This window comes from Aythya marila, assembly GCF_965140915.1.
Source record: "Aythya marila genome assembly, chromosome: 2".
In the NCBI taxonomy this organism is placed as follows: domain Eukaryota; kingdom Metazoa; phylum Chordata; class Aves; order Anseriformes; family Anatidae; genus Aythya; species Aythya marila.
In genome coordinates, this window is record NC_139043.1 from 3,757,022 (window position 1) to 3,784,780 (window position 27,759).

General features: G+C 44.4%; 1 protein-coding gene across 2 annotated transcripts in view; it reads right to left on the reverse strand.

Annotated features, from left to right (window-relative positions):
- Positions 1-27,311, reverse strand: part of VIPR1 (vasoactive intestinal peptide receptor 1) — a 112,522-nt gene extending 85,211 nt beyond the window's left edge. Inside the window, exon 1 of one of the 2 annotated variants that reach the window (XM_082754867.1) lies at positions 26,996-27,311. In XM_082754867.1, the coding sequence (XP_082610993.1) occupies positions 26,996-27,046 (51 nt within the window). In that variant the 5' untranslated portion in view covers positions 27,047-27,311. The remainder of the gene's footprint in view (positions 1-26,995) is intronic. The other variant, XM_082754866.1, reaches the window with a different exon arrangement.
- Between the last annotated feature and the right edge of the window lie 448 nt (positions 27,312-27,759).

The window sequence follows — 27,759 nt, forward strand, 5'->3', positions numbered from 1 at the left end:
GCAAGTTAATCTGAGCACATAAGTATACATTCTTGTGAACACCACTTGGAGGAAAGAACAATTGAAAACATCATAGCAAATGGAGTTATGGATAAAATACAACCTATGGTTTATCAAAAATAAATCATGGTGTTGTAATTAATAGCTTTTTTTTTTTTTTTTTTTTTTTTTTTTTTTTTAATAAGGTCCCTGTTTTGTTTATTTGTTTGTTTTTGACAGAGGAAAATTGATGGATCTGATCTTTTCTATCTTCAGTAAATAGTCTAATTGCATGCCAGAAGGAAATGACTGCCCTAACTATTGATATGGGGATTAACATAAGAGCTGTGAGGAAACCAAGAAAGTTGCAAGTGTGAACAACATTCTCTTCACATAGTCTCTGTCTCAAGCAAATACTTCCTGTGGCATTTTCTGAACATCCTCAGAGGGCAATGCTTGGTTGCTTCAGTGAGCAGGGGGGTTCAGAATCCGTCACACAATTATACATGCCTTCAAATGACCAATATGGCCAATGCAGATTTGCCTACAATTGGAGATGAAGGCAAGGACCCTTACACAAAGGGATGGAGAAAGATAATTTAAAGGATGATGGTGGTGCTTCTAGTAAATGCCCAGCCAACCTGGGAAATTTCCCCTCAGGGGATGAATACTAACAACTGAACCACAGAAACACAGTTTAAAAATAGGGATGAGTGTGAACACAGTAAATTATAACAAAGAGATCCTTGCAACGTAGATTCAAGATAGCAATGATGAGACAGACAGGATTAATCAGCCCTTCACAGTCAGAAAGCCAATAAACCCGGATTTTCATTCCTCCTCCATGCCTTGGCAGCACCTGTCTGCTCTGCAATTTCTCATCCAGAACCTGATATTTCCTGGCTTCTTTCCAGCCTCCTTTGATGCTGAATGCTTGGTCACATAAATTCAAGTGACAGCAGTGATACCAGACAGGTGTTCCAGAAACTGCAGTCCTGCAGGTTAACTACACTAATGTTGGAAAGACAGGGGAGAAGAAGGAGAGGGCAAGAAAAAAAAAAAAAAAAGAAAAAAAAAAAGGAGAGAGAGAGAGAGAGAGAGAGAAATAGTCACTGAAACCAACCTTGGTTTTGGGGAAGAAAGTATGAGAACATGCCATTTTTTTCCCCTTCAAGGGCAAAAAATTCAATTTTTTTTTTTTTCCCTTTAAGCATTTAAGCTGAAGTAGATGAGGGAGAAGCAGTAGCATGCTGAGTAACAGCAATGTTGACTACTCTCAGTAAGCCACCAGTTTTTCTATCCAAGTCTTAAAAACGTCCAAGAATGGAGACTTCACAATCTTTCTAGGTGACCTGTATCATTGCTGCACAACCCTCATAGTGCAGAAATTTGTCCTCTGTAAAAGTTCTGTAGATGTATTTTGGATAACCCCCTGGGGAAAACTTGAACTCAAAGAGTAGTCATACTATTACAACTTATGCAGCAAAAGGTCAGGTATATAGTTATGTGCCCCCTTTCTTGTCTTCAAAAATAATAACCAGTAAATCTGCACTGGGAGGGTTGGCTGTAAAACACAAACTTCAGCCAAAGAGATTTCTATTGGCTTCAAAACAGCCAGGATTTCACCTAAATTCCAGGTAGCTGGCACAATATAGATCCTGGCTAACTTGCTCAGCAACACAAGAATGGTATTCTAAGAATGATTCAAGGTCTGGAAAAACTGCCTGCCAGTGCGAAAACAAAACATCTCAGCTAAACTTACCTAGTCAAAAAAAAAAAAAAAGAAAAAAAAAGTCTAATCAATCACAACCAGTAAGTGCCTAAAACATAAGACGATTTCCTACAGAGGATAACTACGCTGAAAAAAGGCTTAACAAATTCCTGTGACTGAACTCTCTAACGAGACAAATGTGGATTAGAAATAAAGCACTGCTTGGGAATGGCTTAACACTGACTGGCATGACTGAGGTCAACTGCATGAAGTTTAACAAGGCCAAGTGCCGGGTCCTGCACCTGGGGCGCAATAACCCCAAGCAGAGCTACAGGCTGGGAGAGGAATGGTTGGAAAGCTGCCAGGCAGAGAAGGACCTGGGAGTGATGGTGGACAGTCGTCTGAATATGAGCCAGCAGTGTGCTCAGGTGGCCAAGAAGGCCAACGGCATCCTGGCTTGTATTAGGAACAGCGTGACCAGCAGGGCTAGGGAGGTGATCGTCCCCCTGTACTCAGCTCTGGTGAGGCCGCACCTCGAGTACTGTGTTCAGTTTTGGGCCCCTCGCTACAAGAAGGACATCGAGGTGCTTGAGCGGGTGCAGAGAAGGGCGACGAAGCTGGTGAGGGGCCTGGAGAACAAGTCCTACGAGGAGCGGCTGAGGGAGCTGGGCTTGTTCAGCCTGGAGAAGAGGAGGCTCAGGGGCGACCTTATCGCTCTTTTTAGGTACCTCAAGGGAGGCTGTAGCGAGGTGGGGGTTGGCCTGTTCTCCCACGTGCCTGGTGACAGGACGAGGGGGAATGGGTTTAAGTTGAGCCAGGGGAGTTTTAGGCTAGATGTTAGGAAGAACTTCTTCACTGAAAGGGTTGTGAGGCATTGGAACAGGCTGCCCAGGGAAGTGGTGGAGTCACCATCCTTGGAAGTCTTCAAAAGACGTTTAGATGTAGAGCTTAGGGATATGGTTTAGTGGAGGGCTGTTAGCGTTAGGTTGGAGGTTGGACTCGATGACCTTGAGGTCTCTTCCAACCTAGAAAATTCTGTGATTCTGTGATTCTGTGACTTAGTGGAAGAGCCTTTCCAGACTGACTCTTCAAACCAGTTGGGTTTGCATGTCCAAAACAGATGCTGTTGGTCAGGGCTATGCAAATGGTCAAGACCAGATTTCTCTCAGTCTTTTGATTGTATTTTACTGTATTTTTGCTCAGATATTTTTAACTCAGATATTAGTTACAAGTTATGTCAATGCACAAGTTTAAATGGAAGAGACGGACAATTTAGAAAAATCTCTGTCTGCACCTACAAATACATACAAATACACACATCTATGTCAGATATGTCCCCTTTGTGAAAGAAGCAGGGTAGTTTTGTTCCTTGTTTCAAACGCTCTAAGTCAGGTCCCTGGTTCCATAGAACAGAGGATAACTGAAGATTTGTGGAGTTTTATTTGGAAACTGTGGTTACGAGATGATTTCAAGCTGGCCAAGAGAAAAAGGAGCAGGTGCAATCGCTGGGATTTTTTTTTTAACCATTTAGCTAACACTTTCACAGACTTCAGATTAAAAAAAAAAATAAATTAGGATGGTTCTTAAGGGATGAACTATTTTATCCCCATGTGATATAGAAATAGTCCCAGCAGTGGCTTCTGGTAACCTTTTGTCCCATCTTCTCCCAGAGACAGAGACTCCACAGAGCCCTTATTGTCCCTAATCGATTCCTGGATTTCTCTACAATCTACCATCACACAGATTTTGGCTATCCGTGACTGCAGTTTATGGAGTGAATTGCTAGTTCTATCCAGACTGGTTATGGAGAACAGATACTATTTTTTTATTATTATTATTACCTGCATCAGCCTTTTCACATGCTTAGAATAATGCATAGAATATCCTGAGTTGGAAAGGACCCACAAGGATCATCAAGTCCAACACCTGGCTCCACACAGGAGCACTCAAAAACCAGACCCTATGTCTGAGAGTGGTGTCTAAATGCTTCTTGTACTTGGCAGCCTCTGTGCCTGGGGAGCCCTGGGGAGTCTGTCCCCTCCCACTGCCCTGGGCAGCCTGTCCCAGCGCCCAACCACCCTCTGGGTGCAAAAACCTTCTCTAATACCCAGCCTGACCCTCCCCTGTCCCAGCTCCATGCCATTCCCTCGGGTCCTGTCACTGTCCCTAGAGAGCAGAGCTCAGCACCTGCCCCTCTGCTCCCCTTGTTAGGGAGCTGCAGGCCACCATTCCTCAGCCTGCTCTGCTGAGGGACCAAACCAAGGGACCTCAGCCCCTCCTCATATGTCTTGCCCTCCAGACCATTTATCATATTTGTAGCCCTCCTTCGGACACTCTTTAATAGTTTTATGTCCTTCTTATATTGTGATGTCCAGAACTGCACACAATACAAATTGGGGCAGTGCAACCACTTCCCTCATCTGGCTAGCAGTGCTGTACCTGATGCACCCCTGGGTATGGTTGCCTTGTTGGCTGCAAGGGCACGTTGCTCACTCATATTCAACTTGCTGCTTACTAGAACCCCGAGATTCTTTTCCACAGGGCTGCTCTCTAGCCCCTCATCCCCTGTCTGTACCTATATCCAGGACAGTCCCATCCCAAGTGCAGAATCTGTCACTTTCTTGTGTTAAAATTCATGTGGTTGGTAACTGCCCAGCCCTCTAATTTGTCAAGATCCCTCTTGCAAGGCCTCTCTACCCTTGACGAAGTCAACAGCTCCTCCTAATTTAGTATCATCCACAAACGTATTTAGAATGCATTTGAGTTCTGTGTCCAGATCATTTATAAAAACATTAAAGACAACTGGCCCTAAAATGGAGCCCTGGGGAACCCCAGTAATGACTGGCCATCAGCCTGATGTAACCCCATTTATTATAACTCTTTGAGCCTAACCTGTCAGCCAATTCTTCACCCATTGTATTATGCATTTATCTTGCTCTACGCTGAACATTTCACCCAGAAGGATATTGTGAAAAACAGTATCAAAAGCTTTGCTGAAATCCAAAAAGATTATATCAACTGGCTTCCCTTGGTCAACTAGTTGGGTAACATCGTAAAAGGAAATTAAGCTCTACAAACAGGACTCTCCCCTCATGAACCTGTACTTAAAGACAAGTTGTGATTTCACCCCTCAGTGTTTTGTTTTCCAGAATAAACATCCCAAGTTCTTTCACTTCCCCCCCCCCCCCACCATTCAGACCTTGCATCATTCTTCTGACCCTGCCTGGATTCTCTCCAGCTTGGTCCAGAGCTTTTACCCAAAAATGGACATATGTTCTCCAGTTAAAAGTCTATGAGGGATGACTTGCCACTTCTTTTTACCATAACAAAAGTTCATTTGCAGCTTGTTATTATTTACGTTACTTACAGCCTAATATAATAAAGAGCCAAATGAAAGTGGGGCTGCCTACATGTTTAGCACCCGCTCTGAATGCTTCATTTTGAAAATAAATTAAAACAGGCCCAAAAGATGGAGAAATTTGGATATTGTAAGTGGTGAAAAGAAGCTAACCAAGTTGGGGAGTACAAGATGTTTCATCAGGAGCCGGAACCAAATACAACTCTTTCAGATCCCTTATCAAAGTTTTAATAACAAAGTCAACTTTGAGCAAATTCTGGTAACGTCATTGTGACAGGTGAATGCCCTACTCCAACGAACTTTATGTTACACTAGGTCACTTACAAATGAACAGGAAAATACCAGCAATAACACCACCTCAGAGGAGCAGCAGAAAGGCTATCAGAACAGGGCATCCCCTCTCATACATTCCAAGTCCCTAACTGCCATGACAGGTTCCAATATCTCCTGGACATATATGCTCATTTTGAAAAAAAGAAGGGCAAAAATCCAACCTTGCCCTGCAAAAGCAACAGCTGTTGACAAAAAAAAAAAAAAAAAAAAAAAAAAAAACATTTGGAAAGCCAACATTTCCTCATTTTAGTTCCTCTCTATTTATAAACCCCAGCAGCTCACATGCACACACATGAACCTCACTCAGAGCTCCCCAGCCAGGCAGGTAGGTTTCATGGCATGCCTAGGACTTTCCTTATTATAAATAAGGATTGAATTGCATTCAAGCTAACATTCAAAGTAACATTGAAGGAATGTAGGTAACCAGGGGAATGATTCTGCAGAGAAGGTATCTCTGTCTGCTGTGGTTTTACCTTCTTTCCACCGTTCATATGCCTGGCCAGGAACATGCATCCTATGGATCTTTGTTACCCCTGAAGCACAATCACCCTCGACATCTGAACCTCTCTGTCCCTTGAGATAAGCAGACTGGAATGCATCATCTGGCCAAGCAGGACACTTAGTACATTGGTGCTCTCATAAATGCTCTTTTCCACCCTGACTTGTCTCTGAGATTTCAGCATCACTAAGTATCGATGCAAGTGGTACAGGTTCCAGGGAGTCATCAACAAAGCTGGACAAGACCTCCTTGGAGCATCCACAGTGCACCTACGGTTCTGACGTATTCCACTCCTTGTTCAAACATAGGTGCTCACTGGGTCGGTGATAGCTCCAGCTGACACACGCAGATGCAAAACTTGCTCCTCTTCCCAGATTGTTGATAACTCCTCCAAGCCTCTGACTCCACTTGAGATGGGTATAGCTTCATACTCTCTGTCCTCATTAAAACACAACCGTCTGCTGAGGCCCTTTTAGATCATTTGTGATCCATGATATTCCTTCACCTTTTTTCCTGTGACAACTTCACGTTAGCAATGTTTTGCTGGGTAACTTCACAACAATCAGTGTGAGCCTGTAATCCTCAGCCTACACCAGTGTCTTGTTAGGGTATTCATTCAGGACACAACTGGAAAGATGTCATCTGCTAACCCATCCGTATCCACTTTCCATTTCTCTAATGAGTTCAGTCTAGTGTGTTCATCCACGGAAGATAAATCTATGGCTTCAAGAAGCTCTGTATGTATGTAAAGATGAAACTGTATAAACAGGTTTAAAAGAGCCCTGTTAAAAATCCCTCTGTGATAGCTCAAGCTGCTGTCAATGTTTCTAGACACAAAACACCTCATGGGAAATAAATGCAAGCCATCTTAAAGCATTTAAGGTGTACCACTAAAAAAAAACAAATAAATCCACTCCCTTTTCCTTCTGAAGTTTTGGAGGAGACTTTTTAATCAGAGGTTTCTTTTCCACCTTACAAATTCTTGGAAGTCACAGGTTTCCTGCAGAAGGCATTCAACACAGTAGCAATTCAAGTACGGACTCAAAACAAACATATTCCAAGAATTTTCTGAAAACATTAACACAGAAAACCCAGCCAAGTTATTAAGTTTGCTATCCAAGTCATATGAACATGAATATGTTCTATAAACACAGACATATCTCTAGAAATAATGACACATAGCAGGAGATCCCCTTTTGTATGTATTCTACCTACTGAAAGCTGAGTTTAAAGCATGGCATGCTTTTTTTTTCTTTTTTTTTTTCTTTTCTTTCTTCTCTGGTAGTACTAATTATACTAGCCATAAAATTGTTAATGAAACTACATTTACATTGTTCATAACAATATCAAAACTATCTCTCTGTGGAATGAATGAAGTGCCTTTCTTACATCTTCTCTGAACTCTGGGAAATTTCATTGAACAAATAACATTTATCAAAACCTGAATTTTGAATGAACAGTTTTGGCAAATGGATCATTGAATTTATGTGCTCTTCTCTGACAGTTCTTCATACCTTTCCATGGGACCTTGTGTCTACACTTTTAGAAGGATCCCGTTAGAATGTTGTTATCTTTTTCCCACCTCCAACTTCTGATCTGCTTTACCAGAAAGCAACTTCAGCATATTGTGGTATTCAATTAAAATGTCTCCATCCTTTCCTGAATTATGCTTCTGTAATAAAACCTGCCATTTCTCCTTTTGTGACCTGTGTGTCCTACCTACCACATAGCCACCTTCTTCTCCTGGTGGCCAGGCACCAGCCTGATCATGCGGTACCTCCTTAACCTGGCTGCCCTATTTGCACTCAGTGCTGCAAGATAGATCATGGTTCTTCTGGCGATACAAACCAGGTGGCCAAAATATAATGATCCAAGCCAAGCATAATTTCCCAATCCAAATGACTAACTTTGAGTAAAACCTAATCTCAGTTCAACTAGGAAGTAGTAAGGGGCAATTGGAAGTGAAAATACATAAACAAACAAACAAACAGCCCAAACCCAGCAATATTTACTAAATGGAAGGAAAATAAAGATAAAGAAATTGGAATGCTGTGTCATGAAGCTTAGAAGAACCTTAAGACACTGGGAAAAGTATGCAGCTATTAGGAATAAGAGATTAACGAGATGTTATTACTTTCAGGTTCCCGCTCTCTCTACATGAATTACAACAAACAAAATTTTACAGATGGTACGGTCTAGTAGAGGAAAGTTCATTGTGTGATTTTGATCTGTATTTGGAAAGCAGCAGGGCAATGTGCGTGTATCTGATTATGATGAAGAAGCTTTTTCCAGTCCATTAGTAACAAAGACGGATATTAAACAACATCTACGAGGGATAAACATTCAAAATCTGCAGGCCTGGATAACTTGCACCTAAGAGCACTTCGGCCTGTTGAACACAGCCAAAGGCCTATTTGAACACAGCCAAATGCAAAAGCTGTGCTCAAGAAAAAGTGAATTCAGTGCAGACCTCCAGTATGGCAACTTGAATTCTGGAAAAGTAGTTCTGTGGCAGAGGATTTGGGGATTAGAAGAGGTAAATAATTCAGCATGAACTCCCAGTATGTGTTGCTGAGAAAGGGCTAATACAACTGTTCACTGTATAAACTGAACAGCGAGGAAGAGCAGAAAGATAATATTCCTTTTCCACACTGTCTTGGGAAGCCTGATGCACATCAGGCATTTTAAAAGGGCAATGAAGACCAAGAAAGGGTGTGGAAAGGAGCCATAAAAGCAATTATAGGAGCTTTACATCTTTCTGGAGCAACATCTGGATGCCCTTACTGTAAGGTTATCTCAGTAGACTCTGAGCACCAATATTTAGGTGATGGAATCAAGTGCTAAATATCTTCAGAGGTGCACTCTACCACAAGACAGTTCGATCTAGCAGAGAAAGACACAAGGAGATACAAAGTGGAAACTTATGTAAATTTTGAACTCTCTCCAGAGTGTCTGGATTAATACCTGGGGCAAGGGGCAATGGATGTGCTGAGTTGTCCATCTCAGCTCCTGTAAAGGAGAGTCCAAAGTGCGAGTTATGCTTTTATCAGAAACAGGTTATTTAGATTCAATTTGCTGGAGGTAACTAATGAAAATTAGTTGTTTTTAATAACTAGCCAAATAAAATAATCTACCCTTCCATCAGGAATTACTCTAATCTAAATATAGTTACAACTACACAGACTTCCCAGGCTTCTGATGTCTGATCTTGGCCCCATGCACTGAGACATTAAATTCCAGTTGGATTTTCTCAAACAACTGCTGGCCTCTAATCATGGAAGTCCTCTTGCTCTCACTGCTGGACAATTGGAAACAAACACATTCATATAATGGAACTTCTGTCTCAGTAACGTTCTGGACTTCAAGAGGAGGAAATGCTGCACAGAAATCCTTGTGAACTCCACTTTACAGCCACTCAGTTTTGACTAATGCCCTTTTGTTAGAAAAAAGCTTGAAGATACTTAAATATCCAGATCAGGAAACAAGAAGAGACAAAGCAAAGTTACACTGATGCTGCTGGAGCCATTGGGTGCTGCCAATCCCAGGGTTTCACCAGGAGCCTTGTAGTATTTGGTCTTCATCGTGGTATGGTGAGTGCATTGCAGCCAACATACAAGCAGCAGCAGCAGGCTTCTAGTCATCATGAGTGTACAGAAAAGAAATATACTGACAGTTTGCAAGCCAGGAGACAAATAAATGAGAAATTAAACTCTCGTCACTTCTTCAGAATCATTTCATTATTTTTAATGTTTTTGCTTTTTTATTTTTTATTTTTTTATTTTTATTGTATTTGCCAAAAGTGACTAGCAGCTATTGTTATTTCACTAGTGCAGACTGGTGATGCTAAGCTGGGCTCGGTATACACAGAGGCATATCCAGCAACCCAAGGTAGAATTAATTTGCCTGAAGTTTGTTGCCCAATGCAGCACAGCTGGCTACGTTGGCTAGCCAGTATGATGAAGGGCATAAGAGACCTATGCTCTCTACACAGGCACCTGGGGACCCTAGACTACCTCAGCTGACTAAAGACTGTACCTGGCTCTGGGAAAAAGGAGCTGCCCCCCTGTTCCAGAGAAGAAGAAACATTATTTACACTTTTGTTTGCTATCTTTTGGTCTGCAAAGGAGGGATATCCATGTCATTAGTTCTGGCTTTGCAGAACTCCACAGCCCAGGCTCGGAGTACTTGACCGAGGACACAGTGAACTCTGGCTGCGATTGCCAATTACAAAGTACTTGGATGTACTTCACCTAATGACAACAAACGGATTGTGCAATTACACTTACAGATATGTGGGACAGTGTTTCAACCCTCTTGCTATCTTAGGGCGCCCTATCTGTGTAAAGGAGAGGTGCACGGTACATCGCTTATCAGCCTCATCTGGGTGCTAATCTGAGAACGTGGACCCAGAACACATCTGCAGTTCTGGGATTTCACAACCCAATTGCTTTTTGCTTCCTATGAAGAAAGTAACCTTTTCCCCAAGGCTCAGCTAAAGGCAGAGCTAAAAATGCACCTTGGTTGCACAAGGTCATTACAGACATGGCATAGGTTGTTCCACTGAAGGAATCACTTCCAGAGAAGGTAACAGAGGCTACTGGGAACAGATGCCATACTTGAGAAGGACAGAAGACCTTTAGAATCTCTTTCCAGCTCCACCACCTACCAGCAAGTAAAAAAGAGGGATATTCTGTTGAGCAGCCCTGCCTGCTCATTGCAATGACAAATTACGTTCATGGCTATCTGATTATTGCAGTAACTTCACTTAACTGGGTTTCCTGCCCCAGTGGATTGCTTCCTGCCCAGAACATCCCATCCCCAGTGCTGCATATATCACCAAGGACTGTTTTTTGTAGATGAGAATTTATTCCAATTTGACCTAGCACAAAGCTGGAGTGCTTTGAAATCATGGCAAAACTGGCACCAAGATGCGGCTGTGCCTTGTGCATCCCTCAGGTTTATTAAGCTATGAGTATTTCTAAGAGAAAGTGGCTTCTCCAAGTGTGGAAATGTGGCTTTATATCTTCATTTGATTCCCGTGTTCCCAGGCTGAGGATCAAGGGATTCGCAATGAAGACACATCAGTGGGATGGTGTGAAGAAAGAAAAGAAGATGCAACAAAGCCTAAAATTAAATGCTAGCACCTTATTACAAGGCATTTATTTTAATATAAAGCCTACCATTTAAGTGGTAAAAGCCACATTTACTGTCACTTGTAACTGATGTACTTTACAGGATCATAAGACTTCGACTGAAGAGAGAGCTCTCTTTTTACACAGCTTTCCCTCTTGGGCAAGGAGCCATGCACTGCCACAGACCTGTCCAGCTAAACATCCAAAACCGAGGCTTGCAAAGTGCTTTAGGAAAATGAAACTCAGCAATCCTGCCCCATTTATTTACAGCAGCACTCCAGACTGTAATTGTGATTATATGGACTGGAAATACTGTTGTGGATGAATATAAGAAATAAGAAACTTTAAAAAAAAACATCAATTGGAGAGACCCTTGGGAATTCTGGGTGGTATTTCTACGTTCTATCTCATCCCATTTCTGGTCCAGCCTCTCTTTTTCCCTCAACAGACATGAAAGTACATCAGTTTTTGGTAAAAATGTCATTCATATTCTTAATAATACAAGTTTCTATCAGACAGCTGATTATTAGAATTATCTGGCAAACAACATCTCATTCAACAGCTTAACATCATGACCAGCATTGCAGTCAATGGCTCAATATCAAAGTGAAGAGTGTTGTTCCTCAGGTGTCAGTATTGGGATTGGCACTGTTGAACATCTTTGGTGTTGACCTAGAGAGTGGGACTGAGTGTACCTTCAACATGTTTGCTGATGACACCATGCTGTGTGGTATGGGCACCACGTCAGATGGACCTGGACAGGCCTGAGAGGTGTGCCTGTGAGATCCTCATGAGGTTCAACAAGGCCAAGTGCAAGGTCCTGCACCTGGGCTGGGGACTATCCCATGCACAAATACAGGCTGGGCAGAGAATGTATTGAGAGCAGCCCTGAGGAGAAGGACCTAGGGGTGCTGGTGGATGAGAAGCTCGACATGAGTCAGCAATGTGTGCCTGCAGCCCAGAAAGCCAACCGTGTCCTGGGCTGCACCAAAAGCAACGTGGGCATCAGGGCGAGGGAGGAAATCATCCCCCTCTGCTCTGCTCTTGTGAGACAAATTAATGCAGCATATGTAAGGAATAGCAAATAGAGTTAGTTAAGTGCTTTCCTTAGCACTTAACTTTGAAGCATTTAGTACCTTGAAACTCACAGCTTTGCTCTGAAAAGCCCTTAGAAAGGCAACAAAGGTCAAGGGTGGCTCCAAGAGCAGCAGCCCCCTTGGATGGCACAATTAAATTTATGCCTTAACTGCCTCCTGCTTCTCCACCCAGGTAGCTTATGGAGAGAGATTATTTTTCCCTCTATTCCATCCCTTAGAGTCCTGTGAAACTTAGAAGTGGATAAAACAAGCTGGATCATCTGCTTTTCTTTGCTTCCATTGACAATGGGATTGTTCATTCCTGAGGCTGGAGCAACAAACAGCAGCTACACAGCCCTGTCCCAGTAGAATTAAACCTGCTTGTCAAAACCTGTCTGTCTGTACCTGCATTTGTCGTGGACTTCTTAACCTGACTTACGGGTCTTCAGCGAGCTGTTACATACATCCCTGAGGAATTGCCAACTCTGCATGAAAAGTACCTGGAGTCAAAGCAAGGATACCTTATTGCTCCTTTCTGCTGAGGAGATGTAAGTAAAAAAATCCCAACACTTCTTCCAAGGAGTAGGAAAACAACCCCTGACTTAGGATCCAAGCCCCTCTGGATTTATATTCACTGCAATGAGAAGCTCATCACACTTTTTTCTCTTTATAGTCACAGTAATTTGCCTTTTCAGTGGCATACAAATTAAATCCATCTGGAATGGCTTTTTAATTAAAATCATGCTTTGCTTATCAGAGTGAGAACACTTAACTGATTACAAAAGAAACATGCAAACCTCTGGCATTGTACTCCTCCTTCTCCAGCCAGGTTGTGCAGCAAACACACTCTGCTAAACCATGTGTAACGCTTTGGAGACTATCCCACATAAGCTCTCCTCACCCCAATTTTGGATCAGAAAATGTCATATAGGGCATGGAGTCTATACAAGAAGGTATGTAGAAAACCTCTGTATCTCTGGCTGAACCCGGTGGAGTTCACTCTTGTTTGGATTTGCTGACTTCTAGAAATGCCCTACAGAAGCAAAAAATCTCTATACTTTTAATTTCAGCTCCTTGGCTTCTATGCTGTTATTTATCTTTGTAGGCAACTGAAAAGTTTCCCGCTGTCTCAAAAGCACCTTCAGCCTGGTTGAAGCCATGCATCTGACCCATTCCTAGAAGTAAAAGTAATGCCACAGTATCCCACTCCATTGGTTATGTTTTTTTTTTTTTTCTTTTTTTTTTCTTTTTCTTTTTTTTTTTTTTCCTGAGCATTAAACTCACAGTCAGATTTTGAAACAGCATGGCACAGTACTGGTAACATCAGCAAAGCTAAGCTGATTTATTCTGGCTGAGGATGGTAACTGTAGGGCAGGATTTTCCCAAGCACAACCATTAGTTAAATTCCTGGGGCTGAATGAATAAATGACCGAGCTCCTGCATGCTGTTATCTTTCTATTCTCAGTGCCAGCTTCCACTAGGGAAAGGGACGTTGAGGCAGATGTTAAAACTGAGGTCTTGAACTCATGGTGTTTGCAATGATCCGATGGGACTTTCTATCAGAAAGGCACCATCAGAGGAACTCAGCAGCATTTTCCTGATTGACAGAAGATCGCACGGTACTTTATTTGGGGAAGTTACTCCTATTTTTAGTTCCAGTAAGACCAATGCAGCCACATAGTGCTGGATTCCAGAGGCTGAAATAACCATCTCCCAGAGGAACCCAAGGACAGACACGTTGATCTCCAAATGTCTCTTTAATGCAGTTTATTGCATTAAATTTAATGCAGAAAATGCAGTTTAGCCTTGGTAACTCCTCCTGCCCTCTCCCTGCTGACCCCCAGATGTGCCACATCACTGAAATGCTACCCATTTGCAGGGACAGCATAACTTGGGGGTACCCAGTAACATACTCCATAGGAGACACCAAAAGCCTGATCTCATGGGTCTTGACTGTTATGTTCTTAAATACCTTTAGAATCAAGACTTAGCCCAATATTTCCAAGCCTATTCAGCCTATTCTTCCCCCTCCCCCCCCCACCCCCCCGATTAAATCAGTTTCTGTTGAAGTGAGTTAGAAATCCCCAAACTAATACTGAATATGCCTCAAACTAATAGTTACTGAACAACTTTCAATACTGAAACTCTTCCACTCACAGTATCTGGTCTACGATTTACAATGCAGGTCATTATTCCTTATCTGTATGTGTCAATCTTCCAACCTGCAAACTAGCAAAGTGACATTTCCCTCCTTCCCAGAAATGGCTGTGCCATCATTTAAAGGCGTGACAGTATTTAGCACATTCTGGTCATTTTCTAGCCTGAAAAAGAAGGTTTAAGAACAATCCATAAAAAGCAAGTTTTGTCTCTATTCACTCTTCTGTCAAGAAAAATATCTCAGAACTCATGAAGCTTTCCAGTTCTGTGATGAGAAGACAAAATGGTAAAAACTACTCCATTTTTCTCCCCAATAAATGAAGAACTGACATGCCCAAGGATAAATATTCCTCTCACCCCAAAAACTTTACAAGCAAAAAAAAAAAATACACCTTTCCAAAAATATTCCTCAAGGTGGTATTTTTATTATTATTTTTATTTTTTAAAGGGAAACACATTTGGAAGGTAACACTCAGCAAGGACTAATGCGAAGCTATCTGTTGAGTTTCTTTAGATTTTATCCTTTAGATTCATGAAATCTCATTTCACAGTAACCACATGCCCTACACCCAGAGGTCAGCTGCAGCTACTAATTGGGTGACCTGTGCAAAAATATACTGGTTTCCGCACTAATAGACCTCAGTATCAGAATAAAATGTGAGCTTTAAGCTCTCCCCATCGCCCAACTGCCTACCCCTTGTAAGCAGCTCATGTCTCTCTGCACATGCAGCTGGAGGCAACTGATTGTGTCATTTTTGGAGAGTAGGGCCATTTTTAAACTTATTTTAGTACGGTGTGAAGAATCTGGGAGAGATTTCCTATGGCTCATAGGAGAGCAATCAGAAATATGAATTCCCGTCTCTCTTCTCCTGAAACAAAATGTTTACAAGACACAGACCTCATCGGCTCCATGAGACACCGTGCTGGGACTGTCAACCCAATCCCTCGGCTGAACGCTAAGCATATGGCCAGCGTCATTATTCTGATGAAAAAACTGTTCCCTGCCTCTGTTCCCTAACAAAACCCTTTTCCCTTCATGGCAATGACTCCCATGACGGCCTGAATGACGACACTGCTGGCTGGTACAGGAAGGCCTGAGTCAATAGTGGATGGATTCCTCGAAACAAGTGGTAGCAGGGACAGGGAGTAATGACCCCTGTCACATGCAGAGCAAAGCCTTCCAGGTCACTCTGGGTTTCTTGCAACAGGAACATGTCCCGCAACAGGCCCAAATACACTCACAAGCATATTTTAGAAAAGAAAGAAAAATAAAGAGGCCAGTATGTTTGCCAAGAGAGGCCTCATCAGTGGGAAGCTTCCAGTGGAAAACAGGCAAAGCTGTAATATTGGGGGGGACTATATGACACCCTAGAAAGATCCTGCCCTCCCTAACAAACCAGTAACTCTCCAAGTTCATGTCTGAACCTCCAGTTCTCTCCGATGTCCAAGCCAAGCCTGGGTGCATCTCCAAGCTCAGCCACCCTTCCGTTCCTGCACTGCAATGATGCCTTGCTCCTGGCTCTGCTTTGCAGGGTTTTTTCTTAAGCAGGAGGGCCAGTACTTCATCATGAACAGTACCACACCAATTTCTTTCCCTGCATGGCAGCTGCATAATGTACACATCACATGGGAAAGCTCCCCTGGGACAGATATCACATCCTTTTCAGAGATGGACTGAGCTCCATCGCACAAGAAGTTGACTTTCTGGCTCTTAGCACTGCTCCTATAGCCAGACAAATTCAATCCCATCGAGTGTACAAACACTTTTGTGCCAGCGCTAGCCTTCTACTTTTGGAGATGCTTTCAATCCCAGACATTATCACGAATGCACGTACAGGAGGTAATTGCACCATCCCCTGGTATCGATTTGCTAGGCTAATCTAACCACATACAAACTGCTTCATCTTCATTAAGTTGGTTTAGGCAGACAAAAGTGAAAAGAAATAAGCAGATAGTATATTTTTCTTATTTCCAGAGTGAGTTTTAGGCTCACCCTTAGCAGAAAGTCCATTTGCAGAACCTGGAACCAACCTAAGGACTTTCCAGCCTCATCCTATGCCTGAACCGCTGCCGCTCACCAGCTGCAGCTCAATTTACTGGTTCATCTTCTACTCACAGTTACCCTAGCGGATGCTGTTCCTTGTCTGCACTTCTCCCCAGGCTACTCTGCAGGGTAGCAAGCATTTATCTTTAGGTTTGTTATACTCTGCCCGGTTGGACTCCCTTCCCAGGGCTGCAATATATATTTAATACTTATTTCAAGAGTTGACAGCCTGGGAGGCTTGAGTGGTGAACTGGCAGAGAAGAAATAATTACTAAGTAGAGGGGCACCAACTTGCCAAGCATTTTAATACCCCTCATAGAAATAGAGATGTGACTTTTCAGCAGTCCCGTGGTGGAGAAGAAAGCAAGCCCAAATCAAAGACACCGCTGCCCTTTTATTATGATGATGATTTCAGTTGTGCAATAACAAATCCTGTCAGATCTTCAAGAGAGAGGAACAGGGGGAGAGAAACATTGTAGCAATACGCAGAGGAAAAACAGCCTGGAAAGAGGCAGCACAGGGGAGAGAAGTGCGCCCAGGCTGCTTCATACTGCCAGCACAGGCTGTCCCTAGGGAATGCTGCAGCTCCAGGATGCTTCTAGGTGGCACCAACCCAGGCATGACCAGCAGACCCTGTGATCAACCCGCACAAGAGGTTTATCCCAAACGTGCAGTGTAGTAACAAGGAGATTTTCAGGCTGGCTTTGGAACAGAGAGCAGCTGGGGTTTGTGACTGCTGCTTTTGTGTTTCTCATGCCCATTGCTTGCAGCACTGCTTCTACATTGTATTTTAACCACCTCCTCTCCCTCATCTCACATCCTCACCAACTCCTTGTGCAAACATCATACTGGGATCACAGGTCCTGGCTGGCCCCAAAAAACTGACATCTCCATCATAACTTGTAGGAGCTATGTGGACTCTTTTCCCTTCTACATCTTTTTTTTTTTTTTTTTTTTTTTTTTTTTTTTTTTTCCAAAGCTTAAATACAGTTCTGATGAGCACATAAGGTGTCTTTCCTCTAACAAAAACTGCAACCTATCAGCCCTTTACTTCGCTACTCTTCCACAAGTGAATCAAGTGTTTCTGGAACATGCCTCTTCAATAAATCCTGGTTTTATCTGCCTGTAACAATAACGTAGTAGTAAAATAGCTGAACAGACAACCAAAGCTTCAGCTTTATAGTTAGCTTTATAAATATTTTCAAATGCTTGTTGGTCCCTTAAGACATTTTTGAGGCTCAGGTCAAGTAGACCCAAGGCAGCAAGCTCTGATTTTTAATTTCCTTTCTATCTACAAAACTGTCTGGGCTTGGCCAAGGAGGTTAAACCACGAGAGCTGTCTGGCTCTGGAAGAGCTTCCCAGCCAAAGGACCATTGTGAAAAAGGGAACTTTAATAGGTTAAAGGGGAATAACCATACAAATACAATCTCTAAAACTAACTCATGCCACAGTTTTATTAAGTACTGCTATAGCTATGATCACCTAATGATATACAGAATGTAATGTTTTCACTAAACTAATAGAGATAAAGGAAAAAAAGCTTTTAAAGCTCTAACTCTGAAACAGTCAGGAAATTTCAGGCTATGCGTAGGCCGGAAATAACTGTTCTGAGTTTAGTCAAGTTTGTTAATTACAGAGAAAAGAGTAATTAGCACCTGTAGAGCAGACGAACTGTTCTGGCAGGGAGGAGCTGCTAGGACCACCAGCCCTTGTAGGGCTGCAGGGTGGGCGAGAGCTCTCAGCTCTGAGACAGCAAGAACCAAGATGAGAGAAAAACAGCAGTGTGTCATAAAAACCAACATCTCCACCGAGTCTGTGGTTTGTAATGCCCAACAGAACCATGGATGGTGATTTGTGGGCTTGGCTTCTGGAGATATTTCATAGGTCTGTAACACAGAATAATGGTAGCAATAGCTTTGCAAAAACCATGCTTTCTGAGCAGCACATTTCTCTCGCAGATTGTCCCACTGACAAATGTCTTCAGGATGAACCCAGCCCAATTGCTACCAGGCTTTATGTCTTTCAGCACTCCAGAAGCACTGCTCTGTCTGAAAGCATATCTATGTTTTTAATGTAATCTATTTCATTTGTTCCAATATAAGCTGTTACTTTCCTTGACAAACATTGCTTCATCTGCATTGTACACAAACAGCCTGAAGATAAGCCCCTGACATACTGTTTGCTGAAACACATACGGCTTTCCAGGGAAGGGTAAAAGGAGTGAGGCAGGGGGGAACACGGTTGATTTTTCTGCAAATGGTGCTTCTAAACAAATGGGGTAGAGGGGGTGAGTGAGCAAGAATTCCTGCACCCAAAAACACCTCTCATGCCCCAAAGGCAAAGCTACAGAAGGCAAAAAAGCTTTGCACAGAGAAATTGTCCAAAAAGAAAACTGCATAACACAAGTCAGTGAGTGGAGAAATAAGGAAGCTGGGGGGAACTTCTTCAAGAGGAATCATTACAGCACAGGAATTAAGAGCACGGCATAGCTAAGACCCACAGAGCTCTGCAGTCGTGTTTAATGTCAGTCCCCCAAAAAATGCGGGCAGCCTAGCAGTTGACACTTGAGCATGTCAGTAATTCTCCACGTAACGCTTGGCCTCCTTTCGGTGCCCTGTGAAGCTGGGAACTGTCTCAACAGCAGCATTTTTCTGCCTTTGAATATGCTGAGCAGAAAGAAAAGCTGCTTCTATTGTGGGGAAGAAAAAAAAAAAAAAAAAAGAAAAGAAAAAAAAAAGTGGGGAGGAAATCCTGATTATGGTTAAAAGCTAGGGTGGAAATGATGGGTGCAGTCATTTCAGGAAACAAGTAGCTTGTTTCAGGGCAGGCTCCTCCATGCTTGCACTCTGCTTTGAGATGACCCCTGAGCAACAGCAGCCCCCAGAGAGCTCCCCAGGGAGGGAATCCCAGCAGGGTCCCCAGCTTGAGCAAAACACCCAGACAGACTCAGAAAGGGGAAGAGAGCAGCATCATCCCTTGGCTTTCCTTGCTGAACTGACATTGCTACCCACAAACTACAAGGATTTCACTCCCTCCCTCCCTCAACAAAACCCACTGCCAGGACAGTGGGTTTTAATCTGCTCAGCAGGCTCCTGAGGGCTAAGAAAGGTGACTTAAAGAAAAAGCAAGGGAATACATCCCACATGGCCACAAGGGGATGAAACCCTCCCCTGATAAATAGCTGGGGGTCTCTAGTGGGAAAGAGGATGGAAAAAATAAATCACTGCAGTCATTTAAATTAGGAGTTGAATTTGGCTACAGCTAAATAATGGCAGAAGAGGTAGAACCTGCAGCAGGATTTGGATTCTGGCTGCTTCCAAGCTGAGTGCATAAACATGCTAAGAGTCAGGTCTGAAGCAGCTTTTTTTTTCATTGCAACTGCATAGAGTTGTGAGGGGTTTGGGGTGGGGATGGCAGGGGGCATCACATTCAGTATATTTTGTTTCTTTTTTGCTTTGCAAAGGCATATATTCCTTAAGTTTGAACAGCAGCAGCCTGGCCACTTCAGAAAAATTAGATAAAAGCAGCTTTTGAGTAGCGAATAAAGCAGGCTGCAGGGAAAAATTCAGCGAGAGCTTTTTTTTTTTTTTTTTTTTCTCCCCATTCTTATACAACACGTGGGAAACCTGGGGAGGGATTTGGCTGGCAGCCTAAGACTTCTAAATGTAGGTGTCTACACGGGGTTTGAGTGAGCTGCGACTACAGTCAATGAGGGCTCAAAAAAGGTGCACAACGTAGACATGTGGTACCTACTGAGCCCAACCACACCGGGATCCCAAATCACCTGGGTCATGTGTAGGCACCTACGCAGAAATGCCAAAACGTAGGTGTCCTGATCTGCAAGGTGATTCCCATCCCGAGGTCACCTGCAAGGAAGCTCATGGGCTGATTAGTTATGATAGACGGTGACATTTATAAGGGCCCTGGAGATACTCGCTGCTCAGATCTTAATTGTGATGTTATGGATCACCAGGTATTAATTGAAACATCTGTTAAAACACAAAATCAAGGTTGGAGCCTTGAATAAACATCTTTTTAAAAGATACCCTATAGATTTCAGATTTACTAAGGAGACACAAAGTATTGATGTTTCCCTTCTGGAAAAGAATTGTATTTAAATTGATTTTTTTTCCCCTTCCTTCTTGATGAGGTGCAATTTCACAGGGATGAACCCCTGGGGAGCTCACAACTCAAGCAGGAACAGCCCTGAGACAGCTGTAAAAGGGAAAATAGGATCATGAGGACAGCAGCTCAGCAAACACCGAGCTGGGGCCTCCTGACCTCCTCTGGTTTCCTGACTTTAAATCAATGCAAATCAATGAAGCCAAGTTGTGAAGTCCTGAAGAGCTTATCCAACCAGCATCACCAAGTCTGTTGCCCATCCCACTAGTGAAATGCATCAGAAAATGATCCTGAATTAGAAAACTCCCCCGATTAATTTCTAATACCTGAATTTGAACTGAAACAACAGAAGTGTAAATCTCCCAGCTCAAACACTGAAATGGATGGTTAGTGATTGCCCTGGGGGTAAGAAATCCACCTAATGTGATTGCCCTGGGGGTACGAAATCCACCTAATGTGACTAATGGAGGAGTTGAAGGCTGTTAACATCCACGGTTTCAGTTGACTGGAAGAGTGACTTTGTTAATGTAAACCACATCAGGATCTCCAGAATTCAAGCACAGCTCAGAAGCTAAAATAGGTCTTTAAGTCCAGGAAATACTCCGTACATATATAAGTTAGTGCTGTAGATAAAATCTGGCACAATAAAACGCTAGCAAAGCAGCACTAATGTGTGCTTTCCAGCCATGAGCAGCCCACAGCACACATCCCAGTGTCCCTGAATTCACTTTACAAACCAACCACCTAAGAATTGCTGGACTTAATCCTGATGTCACCTACGCTAACTTTGTAGCAGGGCTGTGCTCGCTCCAAGACATCGCATCTGCACAGCTGACGGAGGAGTGGGGGATGAATGTTGGAGGCAAGAACCGTAACAGCAAAAAATATCGCACTTGCTTCCGCCTCTTAACCCTATCTGCTGCCTTCCTGCAGGTCAAGCTGTGCTCACACAGGCTATTTATATTTGTGTGGATAGGCAATTATTAATCATAATTGCTCGTGCTATTATATCTCTTTCCTCATCAGGGTTTGTGCATGAGCCTAAGTAGTTTAAAAGTGATTTGTAGCAAAGCTAATAGCCAGCAGATGCTTCTAGTCAAGCTGAAGTTTGGGGACAGAACATCTTGGCACTGTTAACAATATCCTTATCAGAAGGAAACTTTACATCTCCACATGCCTTTAAGAGATCTAAAAACCCAAAGCTGGAGAAGTCTGGTATTGACCCATTCAACAAACAGAAGGGCTGTGTAAGGATTTTAGGAACATCCAGCCACTGGCGGCTGCAGGGAGCAACACCTGCATCTCAGACCTTCCCCAAGGCACTTGCCAGTGAATGAACTTTTCCTGCGTTACGGGTCTGGTAATGTGAAAGGTAAAGCTCGTGCCTGGAGAGATGAATCATCCCAGAGAGATCCCTGGTGGTCAGGCACAAGGCCAAGCAAGCTGCAGGTTGCTCCAAAAAAAGGGAACGGTGACAAGAAGAGCGCTCAGCTGGTGAACGGCCTTCCCGAGCCACGCACGAGACCTCCCTGATGTGGTGTTGGCTGGGTTAGCTCTGGACAGAGGCCAATCTGATAGCCGGCATTGCTTCCCTTCTTCTCCCAGACAGAGAAACCGAGGGTCCGGTCCTGCTTCCACTGCAGCCCTCTGGGATCTCATTTCCAGAGGCACAGACGCTCCCCACCTTGGCTGGGTTCCCACCCGAGCGGAGCTCGTGATTTCTGGAGAACGTCTGGGAGCCCGGAGGGGAGGGAGCAGCGAAACACCGAGTGCTCAGCACTCCCTGTGGGAAATCCTGCCTCAAAAAGGGACAAACCAGTGCCATGGCATGGGAAGGCTCAGAAAGCCTCACAGAGGGGGCTGGAGCATCTGTCTGTCCATCTGTCTGTCTGCCCAGCCACGCTCTCCAACCCACCTGTTGGCCCAGAGCTCCAGGCCTTCTCCTGCTTCTCCAGGCATCTCTGACCCATGCATTTGGATCACAGCTGGGGATTTTTCCTGGCTGTGTTTCCTAGATTTTGGTCCTCTCGTGGGATTTTTCTCTTCTTTCTAATACCAAAGGCAGAAAGTCGATGAGACCAGAGAGCAGGGTTGTGTTCATCACACAACCCTCTGAGGCACCAGCACACACTTACATCCCCTGTGCCACCACACCACAGCAGTGACCTTACTGTGCCATAAGGAGAACAGGACAGGACCTGCCATGCTCATAAAACCAAGCTAAGTCCTGCTCCTCATCCAAACTGGAGTAACAACATTTTTCTTCATGTAGATAATTAGACTCCTTTCCTGCGTCTGACCCACTGATTGCATGCAGGTGTGACAAACCACCTCCAAGTGCACGCAGATCTGGCTGTACAGGGACAATTGATGCTGAGCAGGACAATTGATCCTGACCCTTTTCTTCTTCTACAACAAGGATTTGTGGCTGGTAAATACCTGGTAACCTCCCAGTCCTACACAGTCAGCAGATGATGTGGCAAGCAGAAGACTGATTTTCACCAGATACCAGTATTTCCAGTTGCTTCTGCTGGAGACCATCTGGTAAAGGAGAAATGCTATTTCTTTTTTTCCTGAAAATTGTACAAGCTATCCCTTAAGGAGACAAGGTACAGTACAGCCCATGCAGTGACACATGCAGCGACACACCAAGGACATGGCTGAGTCACAGGCTGAGCAGACGTAGCCTGAAGGGCTTTGGGGCAGCTACACCACGCCGCAGAGCAGCATTGCCTGGCTCGGCATCCCAAACCTTCCCAAATCCATTTTTCTTTAGGTCTCATTCTTTCCTCTTTCCCAAGACTCAGGAAAGCTGAAACACCTCCTTCATAACCAGTCCCATCCCCTACTCATATGCCAGTTGTCCATCCGTAAAACTGCCAGCAGACCTCACTGCTCTGCATCTACTGAGTACTGTGACCACCACCCTTGGGGTGAGAAGAGACATCCACTGCTCAGCTGCACCACTACAAAAGGGCAAAACCAAGACCAGAAAATAGCAGCAGCATCCCAAGCCCTCCCCAACCAGACTTTCCACGAAGCAGAACAGACCCTGCCCTGTATTTGTATTCGGCACGGCCCTCTGGCTGTCACACCAGCTGACAGTGCAGTGGGGAGGGAGTTTGAACCAGAATATTTTTAGAGCACTTAAAAAAAGGATAAAAATGAAGCAGCATATACATCGACACCCGAATTAACAAGCCAGACAGCTTTCTCTGTCCATGGTCCCATCTGCTTTCTGATGCTGGATATTTGGCAACTATCCCTTCTCTTTAAAAAACACCAGGAAGGACTTATCTCCTTTTACAACACATCGTGGTCCCCCTCGTGTCTGCTCCTCCAGAGTGTCCCTGCTGGGGACCGACCCCGGCTGCAGAACGGTGTGAAGATTGTGGTGTGAACCCCCCTGCGGGTGGGCTGCAGCACCACGCTGCTTAAACAGCCTTAAATATTCCACATAGCCTCCTCCCCACCCCACATCAGACACTGTAGTTTTGCCTATTTTGCTCTTTTGCCTCATTATGCCCTAAATGAAGGCTTCTTAAAAATATGCACTGCTGAAAATTTGTGTAAGACTAAAAGCTTTCAGAGTACAGAGACAATGAGACTTTTGGAGTTACCCAGAAGTAACTGGGCACCTGGTGCTCTTAGGTGGCTTTAAATGAATAAATAAATGCAATTATATATAGATAAATGTTAATAAATCACAAAACTTAGATATATTACTGGGTTTGTGACAAGGCCTTTTTCAAACACATAATTTCATTGCTAAATGAACTTTGTGTTGGATGCAGGAGTTAGGTTACAGGATTCTAGTAAGTACCTTGCCTCTTCACCAAAACATGGATTATTTTGGTTTAAGTGTATTTATCTCAATTCTCAGATTCCCAGTCAATGGCAGATGAAAGAGATGCAGATATGGCTGAAGTGGTTGTCCCATGAACTTAAATTTAACTTTTTTTTTTTTTTTTTTTTTTTAAAATGATCCTGTTTCCAGCATTTATATTTAAGCTGTTGAACGACCAGATCTGAGTTTTTTTATTCCTTCACGTACACCTCATGGCAGCAGCAGAATAAAACTCTGAAGAAAAGCACAAATTACCCAGCAGGGCAGACTCGGCTACTCCAATATCTTGCAGTCTGAAGACATGTGGAACCCACCAAGTCCTTCGAATTATCCACTTCCCATTTACTAGACACAAACATCTCCAATTCATTGCTCTCTGGGCCAGCAACCCAACAGAGCCCCATAGGGATTATTCTGGATTTACTCTGCATCGCACACCCGGCATCCCAAATTTAGCACTTTTCGCCCAAGTGTTAAACTTGACCATTGCAGGAACCAGGAGTCTGGTGAGCATGGCTTGAACCACAGTAAGTAAAATTTACCCAATTTCCTTTTTCCACATCTGTAAATCATGAGAGGCCAAGGTGAAAGTTTATGACAGCAATTAGAAGTCACAGTGCCAGCACAGTTTTATAGCAGTGAACTTCTCAATCAGCCAATTGTTCTTGTACAAAGTTTTTCCAATGACACACCAATAAAAGTTATCACAATAAACTGCGCGAGAAGACTTTGCTGAGTGATCGTTGATCCCAGAGCCTTGTTACAATCACAGAACTGCTTCTGCTTTAAAAATGCACACCGATTCCCAGTCTCAAGCTGAGAAACAAAAACAACAGGGATTTTCTCTGGCATCAGACACCTCAGCATTAGTCACCTCGCAGATCAGCGGAGATAAGGAGCTTGTAAAACCTCTCTAACCCACTAGCACAAACCAGGTGCCAGGAATGTTCAAAAGAACGACAAAGCCACCGCAACCAACGGTTCCACTAAACCGAGGCAAGGAAGTGAGATAAAGTACAAAACAAGAAAATCCTACAAAGGTGGAAAAGGGACCAGAGCTGGCCTTTGGGCTGCATGGATGCTGCAGTTCGCCCTTGTCCCAAAGCTTCGTGGGTCTGCGCTCATTGATATGACCAAACACACTGGCATACAGGCCTGATCCTACCAACACTTGCGTGTCAAACTTCAGCAGACTGCATGACTGATCTGCAGGATCTGGCCCCCAAGGACCTCTTCATGCCAACAGCGTTTAAAAAAATGGGATTTTTGCCATGGGCTTCAGTGGAAGCGGGAGCTGGAGCAGCTCCAGCAGCTGGTGGGAGCGCTACCCCCTTCTCACTTCCCCAGCTCGAGCCCCGGCCGTGAACTATTTTGGATTTTCCCTAAGGCAAAATCTGTAGAATTCCTGGAACTAATTGCCTAGCCATTATTTATTTATTTATTTTTATACTTTAATCCATTTTCCCAGCCTGTTCTTCTACAAAGAAGAGTCTTTAGTGATGCAGGTGGTTGGGTAGCTCGTGCTGACAGCCGAAAAAATAATAAAATTAGTCCATTTGTCTTGTTTCCTATGGGGCAAGGGGAGAAGAAAAGGGACACAAGTGATGCAGTCCCAAAGCTGGGTAACTTCCCACTCTCTGGGTTGCTCTGCCTCTGCCTGCTGGGGACCAGAGCAGCTTTGGGCAAACCGCTGTCACCAGCCGAGCGAAGAGAAGCAACCTGCTGCCAAGTACCAAAAGCAAAACTCAGCTCCTGGGGGCAACCTCACCCAACCCAACAGCGTTCTGGGGAGACAATCACACCCTTCAAGGAATGAAACGTGCAGGAGAGGATTAGAAGTAAGAGGGAAACTCAGCCACAACCAGCTCCCCATCTCCTCCCCCTGCAGCTCGCTGAATTAAAATGAATGGTCTCGTTAAAAATCAGACACTGCGAGGTGACAGATGAGAGCTTCGGTGAAATGTTCAGCATCCGACCCCGTGCCTGCACTGTTTGCACAGACAATTAGCTTTTGCGTGCACATGTGTGTGTGTGTGTGAGTGCCAGGCACAGGAGAAACAAGCCCGTTTGCTAATTCTCAGCGTGCTACCAGCCGGATGCAGCGGGGATGGAAACAGCAGTGCCCCACTCAGGGACCTGCAAACGTGGGAATTGTAAGCAGGGGACACAACAGCCAGAAAAGCCATCCTTTGCTCCCACATTCTGCTCATCTCAAACATTGCATCCACATGAGGTTTGGGTGGCAAAGAGTGGTGCTTCACTCAACTTCTCCCGGTGGCTGATCTCTGTGCCGGAGCGCCCTGCCCTGCTGCTCCCTGTTCCCCCTGAATGTCAGCCCGCTGCTCCCAGGGTCAGGGGAGCTTTGCACAGAAGGGTGCAGGAAGCTCCCGGACGGGAACCAAACTGAAAGCCAGGCTGCAAAGGCTGGATGGCAACGAAACCGAGAGTCAGTCCTGATAGAAAACACCGAGAACCCAAAGTGAATCCCTCCGGCTCCCGCGATCCTCTCACTCTTGAAGAGGAAGCAGAGCTCGAAAAGCAATTAATTAATTAACCGATTCCTATTGCACGGACTATGCAGGGAAAGGGAAACCCAGCGGAGACGCACCTTTAACCACCACCGCTTCCAAAGTTGCCCAAAGTTTGCCCAAAGCAAAACCCTTTCGCCAAACCCCTTCCGAAGGAGCAGACACCGGGGAACTGCCGGCCCCGTGGCTCCGAGCCGGGGACACTCACCGCGGAGAGGAGGCAGCTGAGCACCACGACGCGCAGCCCCGCGCACCCCATCCTGCCCGGCTCCGGGCGGTGCGCGCAAGGCGCTGCGCTGCGCTCCCGGCGCTCACCCGGCAGCCTCGCATCCAGGGAGGGACGGGAGCAGGAGGAGGAGGAGGAGGAGGAGGAGGAGGCGGCACCGGCCGCCGCGCCCCCTCCGCGCCTCTCCGCCCCCCGCCCGCCCCAGGTGCCCGCGGCCCCTCTGCGCTTCCCACGGTGTCCCCTCCCTCCTCCTCCTGTTACCCCCTTCTCTCTTTTTTCCCCGTCTCCCTTCAATTTTACTCCCTTCTGCCTTCTTCCTTTTATTCTTTTTCCCTTCTTTTGCCTGCTTATTTTTTTTTTATCACGCTTTTCTTTTCCTCATGTTTTTCTTTCTTTCTCATTCCTTTCACCGTTTCCCTTTCCTTTTTACCCCCACTTCGTCCCTTTTGCTTTTCTCCTCTGGTTCTTTCGTTCTTTCTCTCTCTGTTCGTTCACTTTTCCTCTTTTCTCCTTTTACATGTTTCATTTCCTCCCCCCCCTTTTTTTCCTACTTTTCACTGTTTCCTCTTTTCCCCGTTTTTTTTCTTTTTTCCCCCACTGTCCCTATATTTCATTCTCCCTTTTCCATTTTATCTCTTTCTTCTCTCTTTTCCCCCCATTTTCCCATTTCCACCCCTCTTCTAATTTTAAAACTTCTTCGCCCTTCTCCTCCCTTTTTTGCTCCCCTCCCCCACCCTTTTTTTGTC